The sequence below is a fragment of the Vigna unguiculata genome, chromosome 9 (genome assembly GCF_037176805.1).
Source record: "Vigna unguiculata cultivar grain cowpea cultivar isolate G323 ecotype 2 chromosome 9, ASM3717680v1, whole genome shotgun sequence".
NCBI classification, from domain to species: Eukaryota; Viridiplantae; Streptophyta; class Magnoliopsida; order Fabales; family Fabaceae; genus Vigna; species Vigna unguiculata.
The window spans coordinates 35,401,849-35,428,323 of NC_140800.1; the positions used below are offsets into that span (position 1 = coordinate 35,401,849).

The 26,475-nt window shown below is 31.8% G+C and overlaps 3 protein-coding genes and 1 pseudogene across 3 annotated transcripts; 1 reads left to right on the forward strand and 3 right to left on the reverse strand.

The window, feature by feature from the left end:
• Positions 1-391: 391 nt before the first annotated feature.
• On the reverse strand, positions 392-5,013 carry LOC114164677 (2-oxoisovalerate dehydrogenase subunit alpha 1, mitochondrial-like). The gene is made up of 8 exons (XM_028049417.2): positions 4,667-5,013; positions 2,338-2,475; positions 1,915-2,255; positions 1,708-1,807; positions 1,510-1,621; positions 1,046-1,185; positions 762-947; positions 392-662 (listed from the first exon to the last, which is right to left on the reverse strand). Exons 1-8 carry the CDS (start codon positions 4,871-4,873, stop codon positions 495-497), a joined length of 1,392 nt encoding a protein of 463 aa, XP_027905218.1. The 5' UTR covers positions 4,874-5,013; the 3' UTR covers positions 392-494.
• Positions 5,014-10,688: 5,675 nt separating this feature from the next.
• On the forward strand, positions 10,689-15,578 carry SWI3A (SWITCH/sucrose nonfermenting 3A). Its single transcript, XM_028048590.2, has 7 exons — positions 10,689-10,923; positions 10,995-11,533; positions 12,107-12,601; positions 12,935-13,062; positions 13,173-13,219; positions 14,977-15,110; positions 15,223-15,578. Exons 1-7 carry the CDS (start codon positions 10,833-10,835, stop codon positions 15,400-15,402), a joined length of 1,614 nt encoding a protein of 537 aa, XP_027904391.1. The 5' UTR covers positions 10,689-10,832; the 3' UTR covers positions 15,403-15,578.
• A 2,743-nt stretch (positions 15,579-18,321) lies between these two features.
• Positions 18,322-21,506, reverse strand: LOC114162851 (Pentatricopeptide repeat (PPR) superfamily protein). Its single transcript, XM_028046832.2, has one exon. The coding sequence runs from the start codon at positions 21,429-21,431 to the stop codon at positions 19,395-19,397; it is 2,037 nt and encodes a 678-aa protein (XP_027902633.1). The 5' UTR covers positions 21,432-21,506; the 3' UTR covers positions 18,322-19,394.
• LOC146883943 (pentatricopeptide repeat-containing protein At1g43980, mitochondrial pseudogene) lies at positions 18,563-19,048 on the reverse strand (annotated as a pseudogene).
• Positions 21,507-26,475: the final 4,969 nt, after the last annotated feature.

Genomic DNA, 26,475 nt, shown 5'->3' on the forward strand with positions numbered 1-26,475 from the left:
AGCCCAAGAATCTTCTTTAATATATATAACAAAGTATATGAAGATCGTATAGCATCTGCAACCAACTTCCTCCACCAGATTTCCTCATTTTAAGACAAAGTGTTACCTCCATATCTCATACTAGGGACGATTCTTAATGTTTATTCTTGTTTTGATCTATTTATCATTTTAGTTACTATCTACAATGACACGATGACTTGCATGTACAACCCGAGTTTAGCTGCTTCCTGATGAATCATAAGTTTATCTTCAATGAGAATATTATGTGCATCTTTTTACTGAGTTGAAAGCTTACCTTGTTTCAAGTATTTGGTTTCAATTTAATTCTAATGTTACTTATAGGTAAGATCATTGAGGAACAAGTTGAATGGTGAATAGCGTAGAAAGCATGAAAAATAAAAGACATATACCATAAGACAAGAACATTCAATCCCTTTATTTTACATTTTGACAGTGAGATTTAGATTACAATTCCTTGTTCGAATTGGCAGTATCTACAATGGAACATCGGAAGGGTAGTCTTTGGGATGCTTCTCGATGGATTTCCTAAGTAATCTCTCTTGCTCCTCAAGGTTTGATGGCAGTTGGTCATAGACATCAGTGAACAAGTCCCCGAGTGGAGGTTTTTGTGCTTTCTCTGCCACCTGAATCGCATGCATTAGCTGTAAAATAGTAGCATAAATCCAGAAACAAAAAATGTCAGAACAAGTTAGCAAGTGCAAATCAGACTAAATTTCAATATGCAAAATAAAATTAATAACCTGCTTCCTAATACTGCTTCTAAGCTCCAATTCATCCTTGTCACTCCACCAACCATTCCTTTCCACCCATCTCTTGAATCTACTCACAGGATTCCTTGCCATCTTCCAATATTCAATCTCATCAATTGCGCGGTACTTAGTTGAATCATCAGATGTAGAGTGATGTCCAACTCTATAAGTGAGAGCCTGAAGGTTATATAGCAGTTATGATGAGATTGGTGGACACTAAAAAAGGGTGAGGTATCAAACAATGATCATCTTAGCATGAAGGGAGCTCAACATACCTCAATTAAAACAGGCCTCTGTTCTTTTATAGCGATTTCTCTAGCAGTGTGAACTGCACTATAAACTGCAAGAGCATCATTTCCATCTACTCTGATACCCCATATGTCATAAGCTTTACCTTTCACTACAATTCCATCACCTAATCACACAGGGAAAAACATTTGTTTCCATCTGAAACAAATCAGATACTTCAACTTGATATATTTGATAAAATAAAAAGAGCATACTCGGATACACAATACATACTTATATAAAAGAGGAAAATGAAAAGTTCATTGTATTAAAGTTTAAAACCTGCTTACATTCTATAAATTAATTTTAATTTATATAAAAAAATGTAATAGAAAGGACCCTTGGAAATTTCAACAAACCATCACCCCTCCTAGATTCATTAAGATATGGTTGAAGGGTAAAGTATTTGTTTGAAAGAATGAGACAGAAAAACAATGAAATGAATACATACTTCGAAACTGTTCTTGTACAGGTGTACTGATGGCCCATCCGTTGTTACGACAGATGAAAACAACAGGGGCATCCATCACTGCTGCAAAATTCATGGCAGCATGAAAATCTCCCTGCAATTAATGATGTGGTCAAGTAATAGCAATAAGCACGCGGTGTTCCATTTTGTTAGTAGCTAAGATGGTTCTTCACCACTAACCTCACTGGTGCCACCATCCCCACAAAAAGTAACTGCACATGCACTTTTGTCATCCATTTTAAGAGAATAAGCAGCCCCCACAGCTTGAGGAAGTTGTGTTCTGAAATCCTTGGCAAACAATGTCAACTTGTTGAGAGATCATGTCACCAATGAATGTACAACTTAATCAATTGCAATTATTCAAACATATTGTGGACAATATCTTACGCAATGGGGGATGAGACTGTGAAGTAATTGTGCTTGTTTGATCCATAATGTATGGGCATTTGTCTGCCTTTCCCCAAATCGTAAGTGTTTCCTAAGCACTGATGAACAAATTGTTGCAGTGTAAAACCACGCCATAGTAGAACACCTGGTTCTCGGTACTGAGGCAATACGATATCATCAGGATCAAGTGCAGCTGCCGATGCAATGTTAACTGCTTCTTCCCCCATTTGGGTGACATAGAAGGAAATTCTACCTTGCCTCTGCACTTCATAGAATATGCTGTCCATAGTTTGAAGAGTGACCATGTGAGAATACATCTTCACACCCATTTCCTTGCTAACCTGTTCAATTATCATTATTCAACCGTCACTGTGCGAAATGCAAACTAAACTGGATTAAGAATGGTGGTGTGAACTGAGATACCTGCACATAGTTGCTGTATTTAACGAGCTCACCATTGTCATCAAGAACACGATAACAGGGCACCCTTTTGTGAGCAGATTCGGAAATGAATCTCATTTCAGAAGTAAATCCAACTTTCCCTCCAGGAAAATCAATCGCCTGATACGCCAAAAATTTGGGAATATTCATAGTTAAGAGAAAGTGGGTTCACATCAAGAATATTTTATTTTAAGTAATATACTATTTCCTTATTGATATGTCTTTACTTTATTATTTTAAAAACAAATATTCTTTGGATAAGTATTACAACTATACTATCTCTAGTTAATCTCTTTAGAAGATGGTGCGTTGCTATTTAAGGTAATCTTACAATGATTTAAATCAAAATTAATAATTAAATTGAAATATCTCTATGTCCATGAAATCGCACATTTGATAGGGTAGTAGAAAAGAGGCTTTGTGGATTATTTTATTTATTAATCCATAAAATAGCAGTTGCTTATTCATCCTAGTGAATCATGCAGGTATATCTATTTATTTACTTAGGTGTACTTGAATGCAATGGAACCATTTTACCTTTTTAATTATTTATGTGAAATTTAAAATTATGAATTTTAAATAGTTCAGATTATTGATTTATTGTAAAATTTAAAATTTATATAATACCTGAACAATAAGTGTGATCTTTTTATATAATTTACTTTAAGATATAGATTTAAATTTTAGCACGTGTATTGTATTTTGACTAACCTAATCCACGGTTTTATAATTTATAGGACGAAAATAGTAGTGGAATGATAAAATTAATAAATTAATGTGGTTCTATATTTCATTTTACTTTGACAGGAAAGTAAGATCATAAAATGTAATAAAAGCTTTATAGGTTGTACAGAAGGACCCAGTGGTGTACAGATTGGTCCACTGAAAGGCTCATTCATAGAGGTTCTTTTATTATTTTATACAGTAAATACTAATACTAGTTAACTCAATTTTGTTTGCTTCAGAAATTTTGTAATTTAGCTTAAAGTTACACGAACATTGAGTGAAATGTATTTAAAAATAAAATAAAATATTTAGGTGAGAAAATAAAAAATAAAGTGTTTGTTTTCTAAATTATATATTTTAATTTATATAAATAGGATTGTATGGATGCAAAAAATTTATTACGATTTAGCATATAAAAATGTAATAGAAAAAAGATAAAACTAAAGTTTAATAAAACAAAAGAAATACAAAATAATTTTAAATTTGTAAAATTTTAAAATGAATTTTGTTTGTTTTACCTTTAATCAAATAAAAAATATATTTTGTTTTTCTTTATCTAAACGTGTTTTCTCCACCGTCGGTTCAGTTCAATAACGTGTTTGTCGTAGGTACCAAAATAATGGTGATTTAGACGTGAAACAAACATTAACCCGGCACGTGAAACTGAAGCCTGTACTTGATGACATGATGACACTTCACTATAGAGTCAGAATGGAATCAAATCAAATAAAATTTTTAAGAAAAAATAAACTGAACTTTATACGAAACTCATATGCAGTTATATTATATTAGAAAGGAAATTTTGCTAGAAGATTACACAAACAAACAACATGTCTCTTCCTATTATTTAATCACAAAAGACTTTGGTAGTATGTAATGAATTTATTCATTATTTAAATTAATAATCAAAGCGTATCAATATTTTATTATATCCTTGTCAAGAATAATAGATTGTTGAATTTTCAAATTTTAAATTAGTAAATTAATAAATAAAAGAATATTCCAAATAAATTAATTTTTTATTACATAATTACACGGTCCTAAACGCCATTGAGTGTTTTTCGGATTGGATTAAATCCAATCCAATCTCCTACTGTTCCAACAAATAACTTAAATAGACTGATAACCTCACACGTTTTTCTAACTTGAGTTTGGAACCAAAATACTGTAACTCTTTGACAAAAGATCATGACTTCTTATTTAAATTTTCCTTTTAATTTTCCAAGCGGATTTTTATACCTGTGTCTGTTTCTTTTCAATTTTTTAGTTCTTTCTCTCTACACATTTCCAATTTTTTAATGGAAACACAATCCTCAAAGTAAGTATGTAAATCAATACTTACATATTTATAATAATAAATGCCACCATTAAACTACTTTTTATTTTATCTCTTAAAACATGGCAGATTTATGCTACTCTGAGATAATGATTTAGAAATAAAAACAGAAGGTGAAGTGAGGAAATGATGAATTGTTAAGGAACTTAAAATTTCTCTAAGAATGAAATTAAAGAGTTGATCCATCGATTTAAAGGTAGTGATTGAAGTGTAGTTTAACGAAGGGTTTGGTTGATAGAAAGCACTTACCTGATTAGCGTGGTCCTCGGTGACATCATGCTCCAATTCCAACTGTGCATCAGCTTTGGTTGATTCATGACGCGAGAAGCAGAAAAATGTTGGTGATCGAAAGGAGGAAGAAGAGGAGTTGTTAAGAAATGGTGGGAAGAAGAAGCGTTTGGTGTGTTGAGGAGTCGAGAAGAAGATCCTAGACTTTGCGAACAACCACGATGCCATTGTGGTAATGAGTGGAGAAAAGATCGAAATAAGAGAGAAAGATGAATCTGTGGAAGACGATGATGATGTGTGTGATGTGGCAAAGTTGTACTCACTCACTCATCAATTGCTTTCTTAAGTCAGATTGGCATGGATGGGCATGGAGGTGGCTACCTAAAAAGTTCGTATAATAAAAACCTTTCAAGATGTTATCCTTGTCGTGGGACCACGTAGGATTCTAGATTGGTGTTATCTTCAGCTATTGTTTCGGACCAAACCATCACATTTCACATTTTTATTTTTCTAATTTTTAATTGTTACGGAACACATTTTATATTGTTAAATAGTGTGAATTTTCTCCGACTTTGCCACACCAATGTTTATGTAGCCTTAAAGCTAATTTTAAAATGATTTTTTCTTACAAAATTATTGAGATTTAATTTAGATTTTATCTTCTAACGTGTAGAACTTGTTCTTATATTATCATTCAATACTTTATGAGAGTGTCTGTTCATTTTTTACAAAATTTCATTATAGCACGACACGTGTGGAAAGTTGTCCTTTTAGTGGAGAAGGTTACGGATAAGTTTCTGAACAAATAACATGTATACCCACCAACTCTATTTTGTTGTTAACTAGTTTTTCTTGTAAGCATTATCAATAAAAATATAATATTATATTTCAATAACAAAATCATACCATCATCCTTCATATTATGTATCCATAAAAAATTGTAGAGAAGAATAAACCTAAAGTTCAAAGAAGAAGAAGAAGAAAAAAACTTAACTTTGAAAAACAAGAGCTTACCATTGTAAAGATAAAAGTAAAAAGAAAAAATTGCGAAAGGAAGATGGACGTAGAAGGATGGAGGAATACTTGGTTTTGGACATAGATGGTACAAAACTCTCTTGTAAACCTTCGGCATATACTTGATGCAATCTCCATTGATAAAAGTCGATGAAAAAGGATTTGAAAGATCTTGGTGCTTCTTGAAATACTTTCAAGCAGAGTGTTATAAGAGATTTATCGATCCCGGTATTAAAACATATTTACAATTCCCATAACTGAAAGTAATTAAAGGAAAAAACCGTAATTTCGGTTTTAAGAAAATTATTTTAAAAGAATAAGTGAAGGAAATATAGTACATAAAAATGCAAATATATAAATATAAATATAAACATAAAAATAAATAGAACAAATTATTATTATGACTATTTATTAAAATATATTTACAAGAACGTAAAGTAATTAATCGAAGAAACCACCGTATCGGTTTTCAAGGAAATTACTTTAGAAAAATAGATAAAGGAAATATAGTATATAGAACAGTGCAGATTTGTTTTAAATTTTAATCCTTTGATTCAATTTGTGGTTTATTGAATTATCTTTAAAAGCATGAAGTATTGGGCTATGTATGTATAATTTGGTACTTTGAGGCTAGACTCGATGTGTAGCATGAGATAATATGTGAATTATCTGAGGATTTCATTGGTAGAAATCCTTTAGTGGTAATATAGTGTATGTAGTGACTTATGGATTCAAGTAAGGTTACATCCTGACACTTTAATGATTATTCATACTTATATAGAGTAGAATGGTCATGTGGTGAGATAATAGGAGGTCCTAGTCTAAGGTAGGATAATGACCTTAGATGATCATGGATTTATTGTGCGTGGTAAAATGACACTCATTGACAATGATTATACGGAGCAGTAGAGGTCACCACAATCCAATGAATCTTATTTCTTTACATGTATACATGTATCTGAATAATTGAATTAGATAGTCATATATTGATTTGCATTAAATGTAACTTGTGCATCCATAATTGGACTAATTATTTGTTAAATAAGATCTTACTTTCACCTAATGTACCTTTCTCTTTATGTTCTGTTTTCTTGCTTTTTTTCTTTCTATAATGATCGCCAACGTTGGCGTGAATAGACGATATGACACTTGTTGATCATCAGAATGGAGATGTTGCCATCTAGAATAGACATTTTAATTATTGTTCTTCTTTGAGCATCTTTTGAAGAACTTTCTTTGTTCTTATTACTCTACGGAATAATCTTTTGCAAAACTGTTATGTCCTAATTTGTTTAATGTGGTTGTTCTATGTCCATGATCCTTATGTTTGTTTAGTATATTTTGGATGACTATAATGATTAATTCTAATATATTTCTCGTATTTTGTTCTATTATATTATATCGTGTGATATTTTATTTATGACAAATTTTTTATTAGATAAAACGTCACATTTCATATGTGTCAATAATAATCATATTCATGATTATCTCTCCTTCTTAAGTGTTTACATGCATTTTGAACATCCTTCCGAAATTGTTTAATAAAATTATAATGAAATCCTTAAAACGTACACATTACAAATATCTAATTAAATTACTATTAATACGATTTTACGAGCATAAAACAGTTTAATAAAATATCTTTGTGTAGACTATTCTATTTATCTTATTTATATTTTATAATTTTTTTTTCTTCCTTTAAATCATCAGCTATAATTTAAATTTGGGTATTTAATTATTAGTATAAACTGTATTTCTAGTGATCCATTACTAACAATTTTCAAAATTTGTTAGGAATTTTTTTTTCTAAATACTTTTTTGTTGATGTACGTTATAATAAAATATAATATTTAATTGAGGTTATATTTAGTGTTTATACGAGTTTTAACATCTAGTAAGTGTACCTCCGATTTATTAAATCTCGATAGAATCTCTATGGTTTTTAATAATCCTTGGAATAGCGAAATTTACATGTGATTTTTGCAGCGGAGTTACTTTCTGATGGTGTGAGTAAACCCGATTATTTCCCAACAATTTTTGAAACATCGATTATTTCTTTACAATTTTAATTACTCTTTCTACTTTTAGCAGTTTGAAATCCCTATGATGTCAATAATTAAATTTTAGTGTTTTCCTTGGAGTTTTAAATCCGGTTAATTTCATATGTTGGGTTCTTTTCTTAATGTCCATAAACTCTGAAAAATATAAAAAATTATAAAAGCAAAAAAATTAAAATTATAAGGTTTATAACATTCGTATTAAATGAGCAAAGTCTCCGACTTCAAAATATAATGTAAACAATAAAAAGTTTAAACATTAAAATTAATAAATCATTACAATATTTATTAATCATAAGATATAAAATGAAAAATTCAATAGCATTTTTTCTATTACGATGTATATGAGACCCCAGATTTTTTTTTCTTCAACAAATTTTTTCTTCTCTATAAAGTTAGATCTCCTTCCCAAAAAACTTTGGTTTCTTTTCCAAAATTTTGAATAAACTTTATCCTTTTTGAAAAATTAATACTACTGGAGTGATATACGTGAATAACTCTATTAAAACCCTCCATCAACCTCTCTTAATGGTGAGTTTGAAAATTATAATCATCCTCTAAGAGCAATTTGTTGTTTTTCCTTACATGCAAGCGCATATTCAATCTTATGTCGTCTCTTTCGTTCTTAATGAATTCCTATCTGTTCATGATCCTGACAAATTTGTCTTGATCCTTGATTGGGTCTTTGATTTTCAGCAATGATTTGTTTTGATAATTTTTATTATAAGTTATTACTGTTTTCTTATTAAGCTTATTCTTTTAAATGCATTAGTTTTTATGTTGGTCTTTAAAAAGAATAGTCACTGAGTGAGTATTTGTGATGTAATCTATAGAGAAACGAAATAAGATGATTCAAAGGTTTATTTTTTATAAAATATAATTCGATATTATTCATAATTAATTTGATATGTTACTATTTTTTTGTTTATTATTGCTCATCATTTTTTATGCGTTAGCTTACCCTTGCACTTGTATGTTTCTAGTTTTATTTCTAATGCAATTTGGATACTTTTTATATACAGGAACATTGTTAGGAGTTGAGGGTGACATTAGCACAGGAGTTGGAATGAGAAGCTGGAGTATTAGGATAGGAGTATCGTAGATAATCCGTTTAAAAAAAATGTATTAAGTTCCTATTTTATGTTTTTAAGTTCTTATAAATTCATTTTGAAATACGATGTGATATAGTCTCAAGAACTGTAATATGACTTAGTTCATCTCCAATTATTAATATCACACAGGTCTTATGATTATTGAGTACTTAATATATATATATATATATATATATATATATATATATATATATATATATATATATATATTAAAAGAAATTAGGATTGTTACGATGTATAATATTAATCATTTATTTTTTCATTAAAAAGGTTATCGATATTTAACATATAAAAAATAATATAATTAATAGTATTCATAAAATTCATATTAATTTAATAAATATTTTAATATTAGAGGCAATTTCTTTTGACAATGTTGTAAAAAATCTTTATCATCTTCTTTATTTTGTTGACTTGTCATGGCAATATAGAAGATTATTTTAAAATACAAAGTTAATCAAAATTGTCAAAATTATATATATATATATATATATATATATATATATATATATATATATATATATATTCTTGCTTTTTCTTTGTTTTTTTTGAGACTTTTACAAAACATGTAATGAGTTTTTTCAATAAAGTTCCATAATCATGTAATTACTTAACATTTTTTTCATCTTTCGTTGCTTCATATACATTAATTTCATTCATCTTTACGTTGCTTTGTTTACATTAATATTGTAATTATGTTTGCAAGGCTTGATACCACTTGAACAAAATCATATTTTCATACTACAACAATACATGACTTTTAATTTTCTTCTTAAATCATGTCAATGTCAATGTCTTGTAATGAATTTTATTCTATTGATGTTTCTTTTATTAGCATGCCTTATTTTATGTAACTTTCATGAAGTGTTTGACTTCAATAGCAAAGATAGCGATAATTTAACTCTTCTGAATATTCGAACATAGCATGATTAGTGTAAAGCCATATATTTAACAATTAGCCTTTCAAACCAAACTTAAAAGATTGCACCATCCAACGAATTTGGATTCTTTGCTGGTTTTTTTGTACAGTTCTTCTACTATGCCTTTATAATACACTGATTACCACTCATTTTGACATTTTAAATTCGAGCTTACAAAATGTTTATAATATTTTGAGTATTGATTTGTTTTATCCATTTTAAATAAAAAAATAGTTTTCAATAACATCACATTTAAATTCTATACTAGTAATATTTTTCAACAATTGTTACATGCAATGCAATGTAATTTTTAATTCCGTTGTTTTATATAAAGCAGTCAAACTTATGTATAAGATATTTAATAAGTAGTGTCAAATGTGCACTTTTAATTCTTAATTTATTTATTTGTACTAAATAAAGTTCAACTTACAATAATTATTGAGTAAAGTAGGAATTCAGTCATCAAAATCTAATTAACTGAAACTAATTACGAACATACAAAAAATTGAAATAATTTCAGAATTATATTATACTTTGAAGTATGTTTAATAAAAACAATTAATAATTAAAAAAAGGACTTTTATAATATACAAAGTAGTTTAAATAATCCATTAATATGGACTAACAGTAAAATTTTAAAAAATAGTTATGAAATAAACTATTATTATTATTATATATGTATAAATTTGTATACGTTATTTCAATACATATTTACATTTTCTTTTATTTCAAAACATGTTTTAGAAGCTAACTCTGTTTAAAATATTAATCAAATAACAAAACTGAATGACAATTTGTATTGTTTTAATACAATTTATCTCAAATGATATTTTTTTCCGATTAGGAGAAAAGTATTTTTTTTAACAACATCAAAGCTGAGTTTTATATTTATTTAATTATTTAAAAGTACGATCCGTCTAAAAACATCGGACCAGGTTATCGGGTCGGGTTAGAAAAATGACACTAACGGCGTGAACGATTGGTCATTGCTACAAGTGTCTGCCTCTGAAGTGATCCCAACGACGCCGAAACTGGGCGCAATATAGCCCACGCCACCGTATTTGGGTTAGTCGGAGCCTCCGTCATGGAAGTCACAAAAGATCCTAACTCAAACCCGGGTCGCTTGGACGATTCAGATCCCGAACTCGAACTCTACACCATCCCAAGCTCTTCAAGTAAGCATTCTCTCTCCTAACCCTAATTTTTCCCTCTCCCCGTTTCCACCTAACCGGCGTCGTTTTGTAAGGATGGTTCGCGTGGGACGAAATTCACGAAACCGAGAGAACAGCATTCAAGGAATTCTTCGATGCGAGTTCGATTTCGAGAACACCCAAGATATACAAAGAATACAGAGACTTTATCATCAACAAGTACAGGGAAGAGCCTTCCAGGAGGCTCACATTCACCGAGGTGAGAAAATCGCTGGTTGGTGACGTCACGTTTCTGCACAAGGCGTTCTTATTCCTACAGAATTGGGGTTTGATCAACTACGGCGCGCCCTCTGCTGCAGACGCGGAGAAGGAGGAGGAGGAGGAGGAGCCATGCAAGGTTCGCCTCGAAGAAGGAACCCCCAATGGGATTCGGGTGGCGGCCACGCCGAACTCGTTGAAGCCGATGTTGGTGCCTCGCGGTGCGAAGACTGGTGGAAATGCGACCGCGGCTTCCCTCAAATTGCCGCCGCTGGCCTCCTATTCGGATATTTATGGGGATTTGATTAGACAGAAAGAGGGGAACTGTGGGCTTTGTGGTGGAAAATATAGTTCAGGACATTACCGATGTACCCAGGTTATTACTTTTTTTTTTTTAATGTATTAAGATATTACTTTTAGTGATAGATTGTGCGGTTCTTCGGTTCTATTTCCTCTTCATATCTGTGTGAAGGAGTGGGGTCATCTAACATTTTGTTTCACGTAATGTTATTTGGTACTTTGCAATGGGTTCGTCGTGTTTGGATGTTTAAAATCTTCTACATTAACTTTATGACCGTAGAAGAGTGAATAAGGGAGGGATTTTGAGAACTGCATGATAACCTTTATTTCTTATGCTCTGAATCGAGGAGAGTGTTTTCTGCTTCGTATACTTGTAAATCATTTCCAACCTTAAATATGTATTATATTTATCTGTTGGAAAATGGAGTTTATTGACTTCATTTAACACGCCCATGGCCTGTTGAATGTATGCTGGCAAAGCATGTTTTGAAGTTAATTAATTTGGGGGATTTGTTTATCTCTCTTTTGTCTGCCTCTTAAGCTAATTTTATAAAATTCCATGTCATTAAGCTTTCTATCTGGGATTTTTCTTATATTTCTGAAACTGGTATCATTGTTGGTTATTCTATTTTTTTTTAATATCATGCAGGATAATTTCATTATTTGTGCAAATTGTTTCAAAAGTGGGAATTATGGGGAGAAAAGGTCTGCAGAGGATTTCGTATTGAGTGAGTCAAGTGAAAATAGTGGCAAGCATGACACTGTCTGGACTGAGGGAGAAATTCTTCTCCTTTTGGAATCTGTTTTGAAGCATGGGGATGACTGGGAACTTGTTGCTCAAAGTGTTCAAACCAAGACTAAACTTGACTGTATCTCAAAACTCATTGAGCTGCCTTTTGGAGAGCTCATGTTGGGCCCTGCCCACAGAAATGTCAACGTTAATAGTGCTAATGGTATCGTGGTGAACAATACAAAACAAGTTCAGTCATCTTCATCTGACTACCAAGAAATTTCAAAAACAAAGGATCAACCTCCTGAGCTTACAAATGAAAATGAGCAGAACGGAGATGCTACGAAGGAAAGTCCTTCAAAAAGACAGCGTGTTACTCCCCTGTCAGATTCCAGTGGTTCGCTAATGAATCAGGTAGTCTTGAATTTCATGTCCTTTGTTATACATGTAACTTATAAATTTTCTAATCTGTTGCATTCCCTTTTTGTTGACTCGCTGTGGAGTTATCTTATGTGTAACATTTTTGGATTTTGTGAAAGGCTCATATCATACCTGTTTACAGTGTGTAAATGCCTCTTTTGGCCGTTTCATCTCTAGTATATATTGAATGTCTATGGATAAAAAGCATGAAAAAACGTGTGCATATTGGTTTTAATATTTGATATTCTTTTGAAATAAAGTTGCTTTTGAACTAGTTATTGCTTGCACCTCCTTCTGTATGATCATGGATTTTATGTTTTGAATTAGGTGGGACTGATCTCTAATGTGGTTGACCCTCATATCACAGCTGCTGCAGCTGATGCTGCTGTTTCAGCTCTTTGTGATGAGAATTTGTGTCCAAGGGAGATATTTGATGTTGAAGAAGATTCAGCAAGGTCTGCCAAAACCTATTAGTTTATTTTCATTAATGACATTTTGCTGACTAGTAACTTACTATTAAATTTAGCTATTATGCGATCCTCATACTTGTTATCATCTGTGTCAGAGATCTTGAGGGAGAAGGTTTAGAGGTAGAGAGGTCCTCTATATCAGGTATTCTTTTTTTACACTAAGGTGGTGTTTTGATATTCTTTTGACAATCCATTTAATTTTATGTCATTTTTTGCATACATTTGCACCCCCCAAAACTTATCTACTTTCCTAGATATGTGAAACGAAAGAACTTTGGCTCCTTCGATGCAAGTTGTATAAATAATGATGATAATGGTTATACTTGTCCATTATTTTTCTTCATAACCTTTGCTGTTTTGCATGGTATACTTCTCAGTACTTACAATACTACTAGATTAATTTGTCAGTAAAGTGAGGTTGTGTAATCAGGTGGACATTGTAGTAGGAAACCATATCAGGGAGAGCAATGATTACTCAATGGTGAGTTCATGTTCCTTGTCAAATGAAAGTTTGAACCAGTACCTTGTGATGGGGCATCACAAGGATTTGGATGGGATTGAGTTGATAGAAGTTAAATTCTTCAGTTGGCTAAGCCATGAAACCAAGGCTCTGCAAGTATATTTGCATGGGCCCAAGACACCAAAAACTGGTTAAAAAGTATTCTTTTGCCAGCAATCAAAATATATGGATATGCTACAAGGGGGTACCAACCCGCATGCTAAAAATTAAGAGGAAGATCAACAATTCAGAGAGGGTGTTATATCTTATTTACAGTGACACTAGTACACAGTAATAACCAAAAAATCTTCCTACTTGAGCCGATAACAACCATAAAATACGGCAACTACAGGCAAAGGAAAAAAGTCACTGTGTATACACATTCATGCTACACTGCCAGCTGTCTGAAACAATTATCTTGTCTTCCTTCCCTTTCAAGCATGCTTCTTGTTACAATACTGTGAGACATAATCCCGGACTGAAATCCCATTGTATATACATCATGTTAATACACTGATCCAGGCTATTGGTCTATAACCATCAAAGCATTTTAATGTACATACAGAACTGTTCTATGTATGTATGTCAAACATCTTTCCTTGAAGTACACACAAGTTACGTTCCTTCCAAAGGCTCCAAACAAATGCAGACCGCAGTAAGTTGGGGGACAGAGAATGTGAATCCGATGCAAAAGGGGAAGCGTGATTTACGTGGGATTATGATGCTTCACTTAGAGTTTGACCTATTTGAGATTTTCCATAGTTTGGAATCATTCTGCTAATCAAGTTTTTCGTTAGTAAAATTGTCTCCCTATTTCCAGATAGGAAACACTTCATATTTGATTATAAGTAACCCATTTTCGGGCATGAGTTGCTTACTTAAGATGATCTATAAAACTCGAGGATGAAGTATAAAACAATTGAGAAAAAGGGAATAGGTATAGGACTGCTTAAAAATAATAAAATACTACGACACGAAAGCATAAGGTTAAGAATAAAGAATTCAAAGATCAAGTGTGTTATTTTCGACTTGGTAGTTTTTTTTACCAGTTGCTTCTTACTGGGGGTCATTTATGGGCATGGTTTTGTGTTTTTCCTGCTCCGTGTCGAGAAACTGTTGATAAATTACAGCATGAAAGATTGATTTCTTGCGTATAACATGATTTTGAAGAATGAATTTGGTCCCCCAACCATAGCATTTATTTCAATCTCTATCACTTGTCCTTTGCAGATGCCTTAGTTGAGGTTTACTTCGGACATGAGAAATAGAAAGCTTTAATTTTTTATTTTATTTTAAATTAACGGCAACATGTATGTATCTTATTGTTGATTTATGTATTTGTGGATAAACACTGTATGTAGTAGCTGCTTGTCACCTTTAATCTGAGCTTGCTCTTGCAGAAATACCGTTGCCACTGCGTGTAAGAGCCGCCACTGCAACTGCTCTTGGAGCTGCTGCTGCTCGAGCAAAATTGTTGGCAGATCAGGAAGTCAGAGAGATTGAACAATTAGTGGCAACTATAATTGAAGCTCAGGTTCCTAGTTAATGATATTTTATATCTTCAACTCCGGTCAGCACCCTAATTTCTCTGGTTTAGGTCTCCAATTAGGGGTTAACTATTTTTTATTTTCTTATTTGTTAACTAGATCGATAAGTTGCTGCACAAGGTTAAACATTTTGACGATCTGGAGCTGTTGATGGAAAAGGAACATGCTGAAGTGGAAAATCTAAAAGAGTCTATCTTGACTGAACGGATTGATGTGTTAAGGAGAACATTTAGATCTGGAATCACTAGATGGAAAGATTATTCCTATGTAAAATCTTAGACCATGTATAGTTTTGGTGCTCGATGGGTTCGATTGGACTGTCATTTTACATAAGGGCCAACAAATTACTGTAAGATTTTCCATTCAATATCATTTTTTCATCAGTGCCAATGGAGTAATGTAAAATTGATTATTTATACACCGTAATTCAGTGATCAGCTAACAGCTTTTAGAAAGTTAATCTTTGATTCTATCTAAACCTTTTTGGTAGCGCTTATGAGCGGCTGGATACTTGTAATTTTGACTTTTGAAGCAGGTACTATATATTGGTTTAACTTGTGTTCTAATGTAATTAAATTGTACAATATTCACTTTATTTCAATTATAAGTTTCTTATGTAGACTATTACAATGGTTCATAGAAAAAGCCTAGTTGGAGACGTTAGTACTAAGTCTTGAGGTTCTTCTGACCTTGGGTTAAACTCTCCTTTTGTGCTTCTATTTGGTGATATTAGGCGCATCAAAGGGTGTTGTACACTTGATTAAGATGCAAACCAAAATAGGAAATGAATGGCACCTCAATATGATTATTACGAATGGATAATATGAATCTCTCCAAATATAATAATTCAAAATTAATTATAAAAAAAATATAATTTAAATAAATATGCATAATGCATTATATAAATTTGCACGTTCCAATTTTAGTCTTTATTCTAAGTCATATGACTCTATTATTTTATTCTTAACGAGAATTTAGTCTCGTCTAGTTATTTGCTTATTGTAGGGTGAATATTTTTATATCATTGTGCTTCCTCTATGCTTGTAATCAAGCGTATTTATGTTTTGAAATATATGATTGGTCGTTTTATTACATGATTGAACATGAACCTTGAGTAAGGAAATGTGGTATATTTTCTGTATTTGTGCTTTCATTAATCTTATAGTTTTCCTATTTTAAGACTGAGTAGCTTTCCTTTTTTGTTCCTTACAATGAGAACTAAGAATAAGTACACGACTTTTGGTTTTCCATGGTTATCTAGTATGTGAGGATGAAGAAATATAAGATATTCGCACGGATAAGGTGACATTTATCATGTGTAAAATCTAGTATTTGATACTCTGTTTGTAGTTTATCAAAAGCCAACAAAAATCAAGTTGAATGGATTTATTTGATGAATTTGTCATACTCTTAACATTCATTTTGTTTTCATCTAACGAATTACATCTCAAAGAAAAAACGTAAGATATACCAATAGAAAGGTAACTCACATGGTAAATAAAATTAATCATAAATTATTGTGAGGTTGAAACCTAATACCCGAAATGCTCCTTCAAAACTTGAAGCAACATGCCTCTTGTGGTGATGCATTTGTTTGAAAAGACTGTGATTTTCGTAGTGCCTCTTGTACAATTGGTTACAAGGCTTGAATGTAGGCCAGGGGTTCGACTTGTGGTGCTGCTTCTGGAGCCTAGTCTTAGTGTATGCACTGTGTTGCTTCAGAAGCGTGGCTTTGGTACCATTCAGATTTGGCAAACTGGAGGAATGTTGTTGGTTTGAGGTATAAGTATGTCTTCTTCTTTGGGGTTTCATATCCCTTGGGGTTGCTTACAAGATTAAGAGGGAAAACTCCATTCATATAAATCTTCTACTAATGTGAGCACAAAAATGTATATTTGCATAAATTCTTAATAATGTTTGTGATATTCCTTTATCACAATTACCCCTCTTTGCATAAAGGGAGATATGGTCTCCGTGTTGATTGTTGAAGAAGTTTATCTTTCTTGTTTGGGGGAGTGCAAAAATAATTTGCATGGATGTATATAGATGTAGTTGTTTCTAACGTGGTGGTGTTCTAGTGGATTTTGATTCCTTAGCTCGTATGTCTTCTTTGGGAGATGTTACTTCCAACATTTAGATTCACCTCATTGTAGTTCTGAGGCAGTTCCTAATTTTTTGACATTTAAGGAAGCTTTTTTTTTAGAGGAATTGAAAATAGCCTCTAAATGGATTAATACACTTGATGAGAGGAAAGATTCTAATTTCGAAGAGGATGATAAACTAGTTCAAACTACATAGAAACTTGGTCAAGGTAGGTTAAAGAAAGTTATTACTAAATCTTTCAAAGTAAGGTTTCTTAAAAACTATAATAAATTTTAAAGGTCTTTTATGGATTGGGAATGAGTTTAATGTGCTGAAAATTTTGATATTAAACTTGTGTTGCATTAATCTACTTTTTTCCATCTATGTATATTTCTTAATATTTTCATTATAGGTATTTTTGGTCTGTATGTGTGATATATTTTTATCATAAATTTGGTATGTCCCAATGTTTTATTATTCATTTTATTTTTCTTCTTTTTAATAAAATCCTATGTCATGAGAGTTATGTCTGACATGAGCTTAGGTAAATTTTATAAAACTATTTTGAACAAATTAGTTAATATATATATATATATATATATATATATATATATATATATAAAGTCAAGCTAAATAAAGTTATAAAATATCCTGTAAAAAATAAGAAAGAAAGACTATATAACATTTTTATAAATTAAAATCAATTTATGAATTAATTATAATTAAAATTTGTCTTTAAAAGTTGACGTATTCAACAAATTAATTAACACATAAATTAATCTTAATTTGTGGAAAATATTCATTTTCTTTTCCTGTACTTTTATTTTAAAGTGCTCTTATGAGAAGTTTGTTTATGCAAATTGATAGTTATGTTATGAGAAATATTGCCTCCCAGAGTTTTCAATCACTTAAACATTAAATATATGCCTGGTGTAAAAACCATATATACCAAATCGAGATAACATTTTGAAAATCCACATTGTATCACTTATTGTTGATATATTTTAAAACAAGTCAATCTTCCATTTACATTAGAAAATGTATTAAGAAAGTGTTTTTCAGTGTTCCTACCATTCTTTTATTATAGTCAAACTATACGCATTCTGACATCATCGATTAACAACGAAGGAATGAGTATCGTGTAAATATTTTTTTATGAAAACTAATAGAAATAACTTATTTAATTTGTACTTTGTAACTGCTAAATCATATTTTCTGCCTCCTTCCCCCTCCTCTGGCACTATCACTTTCGGTCAACATTCATATTCCTTGCCAACTGCTACAATTTTTCTTACATTTTTAGGTCTATACAATTTTTATAAATAACCTTCAGTCTCCATCTTCCAGACCAGTAAATTCAACAGCATATAAAGATCCTTGCCACCATAATGTTGTAATTGGTTTTTTCCTCAGCCTTCCTCATTCGAACCATGGTCTCCCATCTACCTCTCATTTGATATGTTTGAGCCAACACCAAGTAAGGTAAGGATGTTTGTGTTTCACTATCTATTATTTTCTTTGCAACTCCTTCTATAATTTGCAAGTCTCCATAAACTGAACATGCAGAAAGAATTGACCTCAAATGCCCAGAGGTACTTCTGTATGGCATTGTTTCTATGATAGCAATGGCTTCTTTGGGCTTGCCAGCTTTACTCAATATCGCCACAACACATTCATAGTGTTCTTCTCCTGGTTTTACTCCAAATTTAATCTCCATTAATGAAAATATTTCAATTCCTTCATCAACCAATAACCCATAGTTGCATGCTAGTAGAACTGCAGTTAGTGTCATTCGATCTGGAAGCATGTCTTCTCTAGTCACTAAATCCTTGAAGAGGTCCATCGTAGAAGACACTAAGTCAGTCCCATCACCATGATACGAAATCTTTTATTTTCATTTCATTGAAGATATTCAAGGCATCGTCAATAAACCCAAATTTGGTATACATATCAACAAGTGAATTGGCAATAATTGCATCTGAATCGAAACCCAGTTTAGGAACCAAAAAATGGATTAGATTACCCACTTCAACTGGTAACAAAACCGAAACGGTTTTCAAGTCAGCTGAAAATAGGCCAAAACAATTTGGAGGGTAACGGTGGTTCCAAGCTTATCGCTATCCAGAAATGTCCTCTTAAGATTGGTTAATATTCACCTGGAAACTACAAAGGTCAGCAGATTTTCTAATTCAGCAATCTGCCCAACTGCAACCAGGAATCTTCTGAACATGCTTGTCTCTCATCAGTTCTCTTACTAGTGCTGACCCTTCCCAATCCCCGGAAGATGCAAGTATGTTAGACAGTTGTATATAAGCACCTGCATTTTCAGGATCAAGCTGAATGATTTGCTCTGCAGCCGTCTTGCCAATAATCTTGTTTCCATGAGCAATGCAGCCTCTCAATACTGACAACCACATGTTTGCATCAGCCTGAAAAGGCATCTGTTCCATAAGATCCATTGCTTCCTCGAAGCATCCTGCTCGAGCAAAAAGATCAACCATGCAAGAGTAATGTTCAATCCCTGGATCTATATAATAGTTGTGTTTCATAGTGTGGAACAGATATCTTCCTTCTTCAACCAGACCACAATGATCACAGGCTGAAAGAACTCCGGTAAAAGTAATGGCAGAAGGTCTGACACCACAATACCTCATTTCGCTAAAGAGTGTCAATGCTTCATTTCCATATCCATTTGCGGCATACCCCATCAACATTGTGTTCCACGAGACTTCATCAGTTTTTACCATTCCATCAAAAACTTTACGCCCTATCTTAACAAAACCACATTTACAATAAAAATCAACAAGGGAGGTAGAAATAATCTCGTCGGACTCGAGTCCAATGGTAATAGCTTTACCGAAGACCTGCTCACCAAGTTCAAGGGATGATTTGCTGCCACAAGCACTGATAACACTAGCAAAACTAAACTTGTCCGTTTGTAAGTCTAGTTTATTCATCTGACAAAAAACATCCAACGCTTCACTTGGACACGCATTCTGGGTTAAGCCAACTAGGATTGAATTCCATGAAATTAAGGTTTTAGTAGGCATCGTGTTAAAAATCCATTTGGCATCTTCTATCCTTCCACAATTGGAATAGACAGTGATCATAGTATTAAGTAAAATGGTATCATAAGCTTTGAGCTCAGTAAACAACTTACAAGCTTCACAAGGGCTTTGACATTTGGAGTACGCATCAAGAAGAGCACTAGCAACCACTACATCATGAGTCGTCCCAGCTTTACAACCGTAGGCATGCATTTGCCTAACAAGTTCTACAACGAGTAAACCACTGCCTGCACTCAAAACATTAGCAACAGTAGACACGTCTCCCCTCACACCATTCCTAAGCATTGCCGAGAAAAGATTCACTGCTTCCGTCTCCTCACCGTTGGACACGTAACCCGAAATAATCGAATTCCACAGCACAACACACGGATCAACCTTACTGTCAAAAACCTTTCTCGCCTCCCTCATTCTGCCAGCATTTGCATAACCAATTATCAAAGCTGACAAGGAGAATTCATCCACTTCCCTCACGGAACTCATAACGCGAGCAGCACCATCCAAATCACCACACTTGCCATACAAGTTTATCAACGAGCTGCACAAAACCCTGTCAAGCTCCAACCCAAGACCATCCACAAAAACACGTGCATGGACTTGTTTCCCACAGTTGAGAGCCAGCAATTCAGCACAAGCCCCGAGAACAGTGGCCAGCACAAAAGCATCACGGTACATTATTTGTGCAGGGTCAGAGTTCATGCTCTTGAAGAGCAAAAGTGCTTCCCCAGGATGCCCATGTCTGGAATAACTATGAATAATGGAATTCCAGACAAGGTGGTTCTTTGAGGGCATGGCATTGAAAAGAGAGTGCGCTAGTCGGAGGTGTCCAGACTTGGCGAATGAGGAAACGACCATGTTCCATGAGAAGTGGGTCTTGTGAGGCATGGCGTTGAACAAGTGGAGGGCACTTTGGGTGTGGCCTGAGTTAAGGTGGGCTTGGACGAGGGTGTTCCAGGAGAAAGGGTTTGTGTTAGGCATTTCGTCAAACAAGTGGGACGCATCACGGAGAAAACCGCAGCGAGTATATAGTTGAAGAAGACGGTTTGCGACGGCGACGGAGTAATTCAGAATGCCGGTTTTAAGGAATGCCACGTGGAGTTGCCTCCCTTCACGAATGGTGGAGCAGGACTGAAATGTTCGTACCAAAACTTGTAATTCCATACCGGAGAAGGAGGAACCCGCAATGGAATCCGGGTGGCGGCCACGCCAAACTCGTTGAAGTCGATGTTGGTGCCTCGCGGTTAATGCGAATTAGTAAAATATCATATATTAAATTAATTAATTTTAAATATTAAATTAGTAAAATAAAAAAATCGTTAAAATATAATAAAATAAAAATTTTAAAATCACTTTATTTTAAACAAATGTAAAATATATTTAAATTAAAATAAATTAAAAAATAAAATCGAAATAAAAAATAAAATTCAAACCGGAGTCCTTATACTTCACACTTTAAAAAAAAAAACTATAAAGTCATCAGTCACTATACGACTTCATTTTAACCCAATTTTTACAGATTTACCCAAAACTTATCTACTTTAGATACATGAAACAAGAATTTTGGCTCCTTCGATGCAAGTTGAATAAATAATAACGATGATACTTGTCCATTATTTTTTCTTCATATTGTTTTCCATGGTATACTTGTCGATACTTATAATACTGGATTAATTTGTCAGTAAAGTAAGGTTGTGTAATCACGTGGACATTGTATTAGGAAACCATAACAAGGAGGGCAATGGTTACTAAATGTGAGTTCATGTTCCTTGTCAGATGAAAGTTTGAGCCGGTACCTTGTGATGGGGCATTATAAGGATTTGGAAGGGATTTACGTGGGATTGTGATTCTTCACTTAGGCTTTGTTTACTTGGGTAGATGAGTTTGAGGGAGAGGAAGATGATGGGTTTGAGTGAATTTTGGAGGGAAAGATGTGTTATTTTTTTTAAGGGATTTAGAGGTGATTATGAGTGAATTTATAAATAAAGTTTGTGAGAGTTAACGAGTGATTTGATCAATATGATAGATAAAAAAATGTTTTAATATATTTAAAAGAGAGATTACCATTTTGCCCTTATTTAATAAGTAGTATAAATTTGTATTTGTATGAGTTTTAATCAATTTTTAAATTTTTTTATTTAATTATACACTTTAAATAAATAATTTACAAAAATTAATAAAATAAAATAATTATTTTCATAGTATTGAATAAATTTTACCAAGCAATTCTGAATATCATTTTATTTGAAATAAAAAAATTAGTATGGAACACCACCGAAGAGAGGAGATCTGTTCCAAAGCTTGAGGGATCGGATATGCATCTTTGGGATCGGTTCCAAGGTGCAATCGATCGTTCCAAGCATGCATCACAACATATTAATAGCGTGTCTGGAGTTTAACACATCCGTAGGCGTACATACTCATACAATATATCATCAATAAAATGTGTAATTTGAAAAACATTTTTTTATTTATTTTTGACATGATTCTAACACAATGTTAATAACCACAAATTCAATAATTTTCTAAAAAATCAATAAACTTGTAAACTTATCACATAAATTTATATTATGATTATAAAAATAAGCAAAAAATCTTATATGATCACTATTTTTTACTTTTTTGAATATTAGATAAGTAGATTAGATTTATTTTTGTATTAGTTGACAATGTGTTAGTTAAAAATTTGAAACAGAAATATATATATATATATATATATATATATATATATATATATATATATGTCGTATCCCGAGTCCTATATTTTTTAAATTTAATCGTATCTTCGTATCATGTCTGAGTCCATATCTAGACTTTATAGTTGCTCTCTAACAAGAAACTACTCAGAAATTACACCATGAAAGATAGATTTCTTGTGTATAACATGGTTTTGAAGAATAAGTTATGTATAGTTTAGACATGAGAAATAAAGAGCTTTAATTGTTTTTTATTTATTTTAAATTAACTTCAATATGTATGTATCTTATTGTTTTTGGCATCTTTTGTTGATTTATGTATTTGAGGAGAAACATTGTGTATACAGTAGTTACTGTTGAATATAATATTGCAAAAGGTATATATATATATATATATATATATATATATATATATATATATATATATATTTTGCTTTTTGTAACAAAATCTGTTTGAGGCGCCTCCCTTTTAGCTGCCACGATATTTTGAAGCTATGCCCACACCTTTTGGAGCAGCACATAAAGTGGAGATATCATCACAGAGGTAGGTTTTGGTTTAGGGTTTGATTTTTGTTGACTATTGTTTGGGATTAGTGTTAATGATTAGGGTTATGATTGCGCATCACTGTAATGTCTCCGCAATCGCAAATTGGGGGTGAGCTTGAAACCCTAGAACCACCATGGCATGAATTACAAGTTCGGTGAACCCAGCTATTGCAAGAAGAGGAAGATGTCCCACGAAACATTCCTATTAAAGATGGATGGAAGACAACCATATTTCAAAATCACAAACCTAACTTTCAATTATAACATCTGGTCTATACATACAGTGGAAACGGACACGTCACTGAACAACAATCCACATCATAGAAAAGGACCACGCTGGCCACTGTTCCGTTAACAATTTAGACGAAGTTAAGGAAAAGGAGTTAATTGAAAAAATTTAACGAAAGGTAGGACCAAATTGAAAACAATTTCAAAAGAAAGACCAAAGTGAAAAAAATTGACCAAAACTAGAACCAAATGACTATTTAAGCCTTATAAATATTAAATTTTAATGATATTTGAATTATTATAAATATATATATATATATATATATTATTAATAATTATTATCATTAATAATAATTATTAATTATATATTATATATTATTATATTATACATATTATTATTATTATATATAATAAAATAATAATAATGTACAACTAATGATAATAATATATATAATGAAGAAATGTTATAAAAGTAAAAATAATATAAATCTCTTCAAATTTCTGCATAGTTGAAAAGATGAAATTTGAGATTCATCCTTTAAATTTATCTCTATTTTTTTCCTTTAAATCATATTAAAAGAAATAAAATTTGTTTTCGATCCATCTTCACAATCTGAGGTTGCTCTTGCAAAAATACCTTTGCCACAACGTGTAAGAGTCGCCATTGCTGCAACTGCTCTTAGCTGCTACTGAGCAAAGTTGTGTAAGATTTACTATTCAATACCATTTTTCATAAGGGCCAATGTGGAATTGTGAAATTAATTATTTATTACACCGTGATCTAGTGATCAGCTAACATTTTTTGTTTCGTGCTGTCCAGTTAGTTCTTTAATAAATTTAAAATTTTTCCAAGTAGGTCCTGAATAAATTTAAATACTGTAGATTGTTAATAAATTTCAAATTTTTTTTAGAAACTTTTCAGTTAGATCTGGATAAATTTAAAAACTTTGTATTTAGAACCTTGATAAATTTAAAAACTTGCAAGTAGGTCCTTCATAAATTTAAAAATTTTGCAGATAGGTCCCTCATAAATTTAAAAACTTTCCCTGTAGGTTCCTAATATATTTAAGAACTTTGTAGGTAGGTTTCCGATAAATTTAAAAACTTTGCAGCTAAGTCTTGATAAATTTAAAAACTTTGCGAGTAGGTCCATGATAAATTTAAAACTTTGCAGGTAGGTCCATGATAAATTTAAAAGCTTTGTAGGTAGGTCCCTAATAAATTTAAAAACTTTGCAGGTACAACCTTGATAAATTTAAAAACTTTGCAGGGAGGTCTTGATAAATTTAAAAATGTTGTAGGTAGGTCCCAGATAAATTTGAAAACTTTGCAGGTTGGTCCCTAATGAATTTGAAAACTTTCTGCAGGTTGATTCCTACTGAATTTAAAAACTTTGCAGGTAGGTTCCGAATAAAATTTAAAAACTTTGCAAGGAGGTCCTTGATAAATTTAAAAATGTTCAATTACTTCAATGATAAAGTTAAATTAATTAGGTCCATGATAAATTTAGAAACTTTGCAGTTAGGTACTGATAAATTTAGAAACTTTGCAGTTAGGTCCCTGATAAATTAAAAAAAAAACTTTACAGGTACATACATTTAAAAACTTTCTAGGTAGGTCGCTGATAAATCTAGAAACTTTACTGCTAGGTCCACGATAAATTAAAAAATTTTCAATCAGGTCTCTGCTAAACTTAAAGTAATTGTAGGTAGGTTGATAACAAATTTAGAAAACTTTATATAGGTAGGTAACTGATAAATTTAAAAGACTTTGCAGGTAGGTCCCTGATAAATTTAAAAAAATTTAATTAGGTCCCTAATAATTAAAAAGATTTCAATTATGTCTCTGATAAATTTAAAAACATTGCACATAGGTTTGTGATAAGGTTAAAAACTTTGCAATAAGGTCACTGATAATTTTAAAATTTTCAATAAGGTCCCGATAAATTTAAATTTTTTTGATTAAGTCCCTGATAAATTTAGAAACTTTGCAGTTAGTTCACTAATAAAGTAAAAAAGTTTGCAGTTAGATCTGTGTTAAATTTAAAAACTGTCCCTGATAAATTTGAAAACTTTGCAAGTAGGTCCCTGATAAATTTATAAGTAGGTCCCTAATAAATTAAAAATTTTTCACTTACTTCCCTAACAAATTTAAAAACTTTAAAGTTAAATTCCTAATAAATTTAAAAATTTTGGCAGGTAGGTCCCTGATAAATTTAAAAAGTTTGCTGGTAGGTTCTTGATAAACTTAAAAACTTTGTTAGTCCCTCACAAATTTAAAAACTTTGTAAGTTAGTCCCTGATAAATTTAAAAATTTACATGTAGGTCCCTAATAAAGTTAAAAAAATTGTAGGTTGGTCCTTGATAAATTTAAAAATCGTGCATATAGGTCCTTGATAAACTTAAAAATTTGAAGGTAAGTCCCTTATAAATTTAAAATTTTTCAAATAGGCCCTTGATAAATTTAGAAATATTGCAGTTATTTCCCTAATAAATTTAAAAACCTTTGCGGGTAGGTGTCTGGTAAATTTAAAAAGTTTGCGAGTAGGTCATTGATAAATTTAAAAACTTTGCAGGTAGGTCCCTAATAAATTTTAAAACTTTACAAATTGGTCCCGGATAAATTTAAAACACTTTGTAGGTATGTCCTGATAAATTTAAAAATTTTCAATTACATCCATGATAAAGTTAAAAATTTTAACTTAGGTCCATGATAAATTTAGAAACTTTGCAGTTAG

Coding starts and splice junctions, on each gene's coding strand:
- LOC114164677 (XM_028049417.2), bottom strand. CDS start 4,873: ATGGCATCGTGGTTGTTCGCAAAGTCTAGGATCTTCTTCTCGACTCCT. Junction 1,808..1,914: donor ACAGTCTCATCCCCCATTGC/GTAAGATATTGT, acceptor CAAGGATTTCAG/AACACAACTTCCTCAAGCTG. Junction 948..1,045: donor AGAGGCCTGTTTTAATTGAG/GTATGTTGAGCT, acceptor TATAACCTTCAG/GCTCTCACTTATAGAGTTGG.
- SWI3A (XM_028048590.2), top strand. CDS start 10,833: ATGGAAGTCACAAAAGATCCTAACTCAAACCCGGGTCGCTTGGACGAT. Junction 12,602..12,934: donor GTGGTTCGCTAATGAATCAG/GTAGTCTTGAAT, acceptor GTTTTGAATTAG/GTGGGACTGATCTCTAATGT. Junction 13,220..14,976: donor AGAGAGGTCCTCTATATCAG/GTATTCTTTTTT, acceptor TTGCTCTTGCAG/AAATACCGTTGCCACTGCGT.
- LOC114162851 (XM_028046832.2), bottom strand. CDS start 21,431: ATGGAATTACAAGTTTTGGTACGAACATTTCAGTCCTGCTCCACCATT.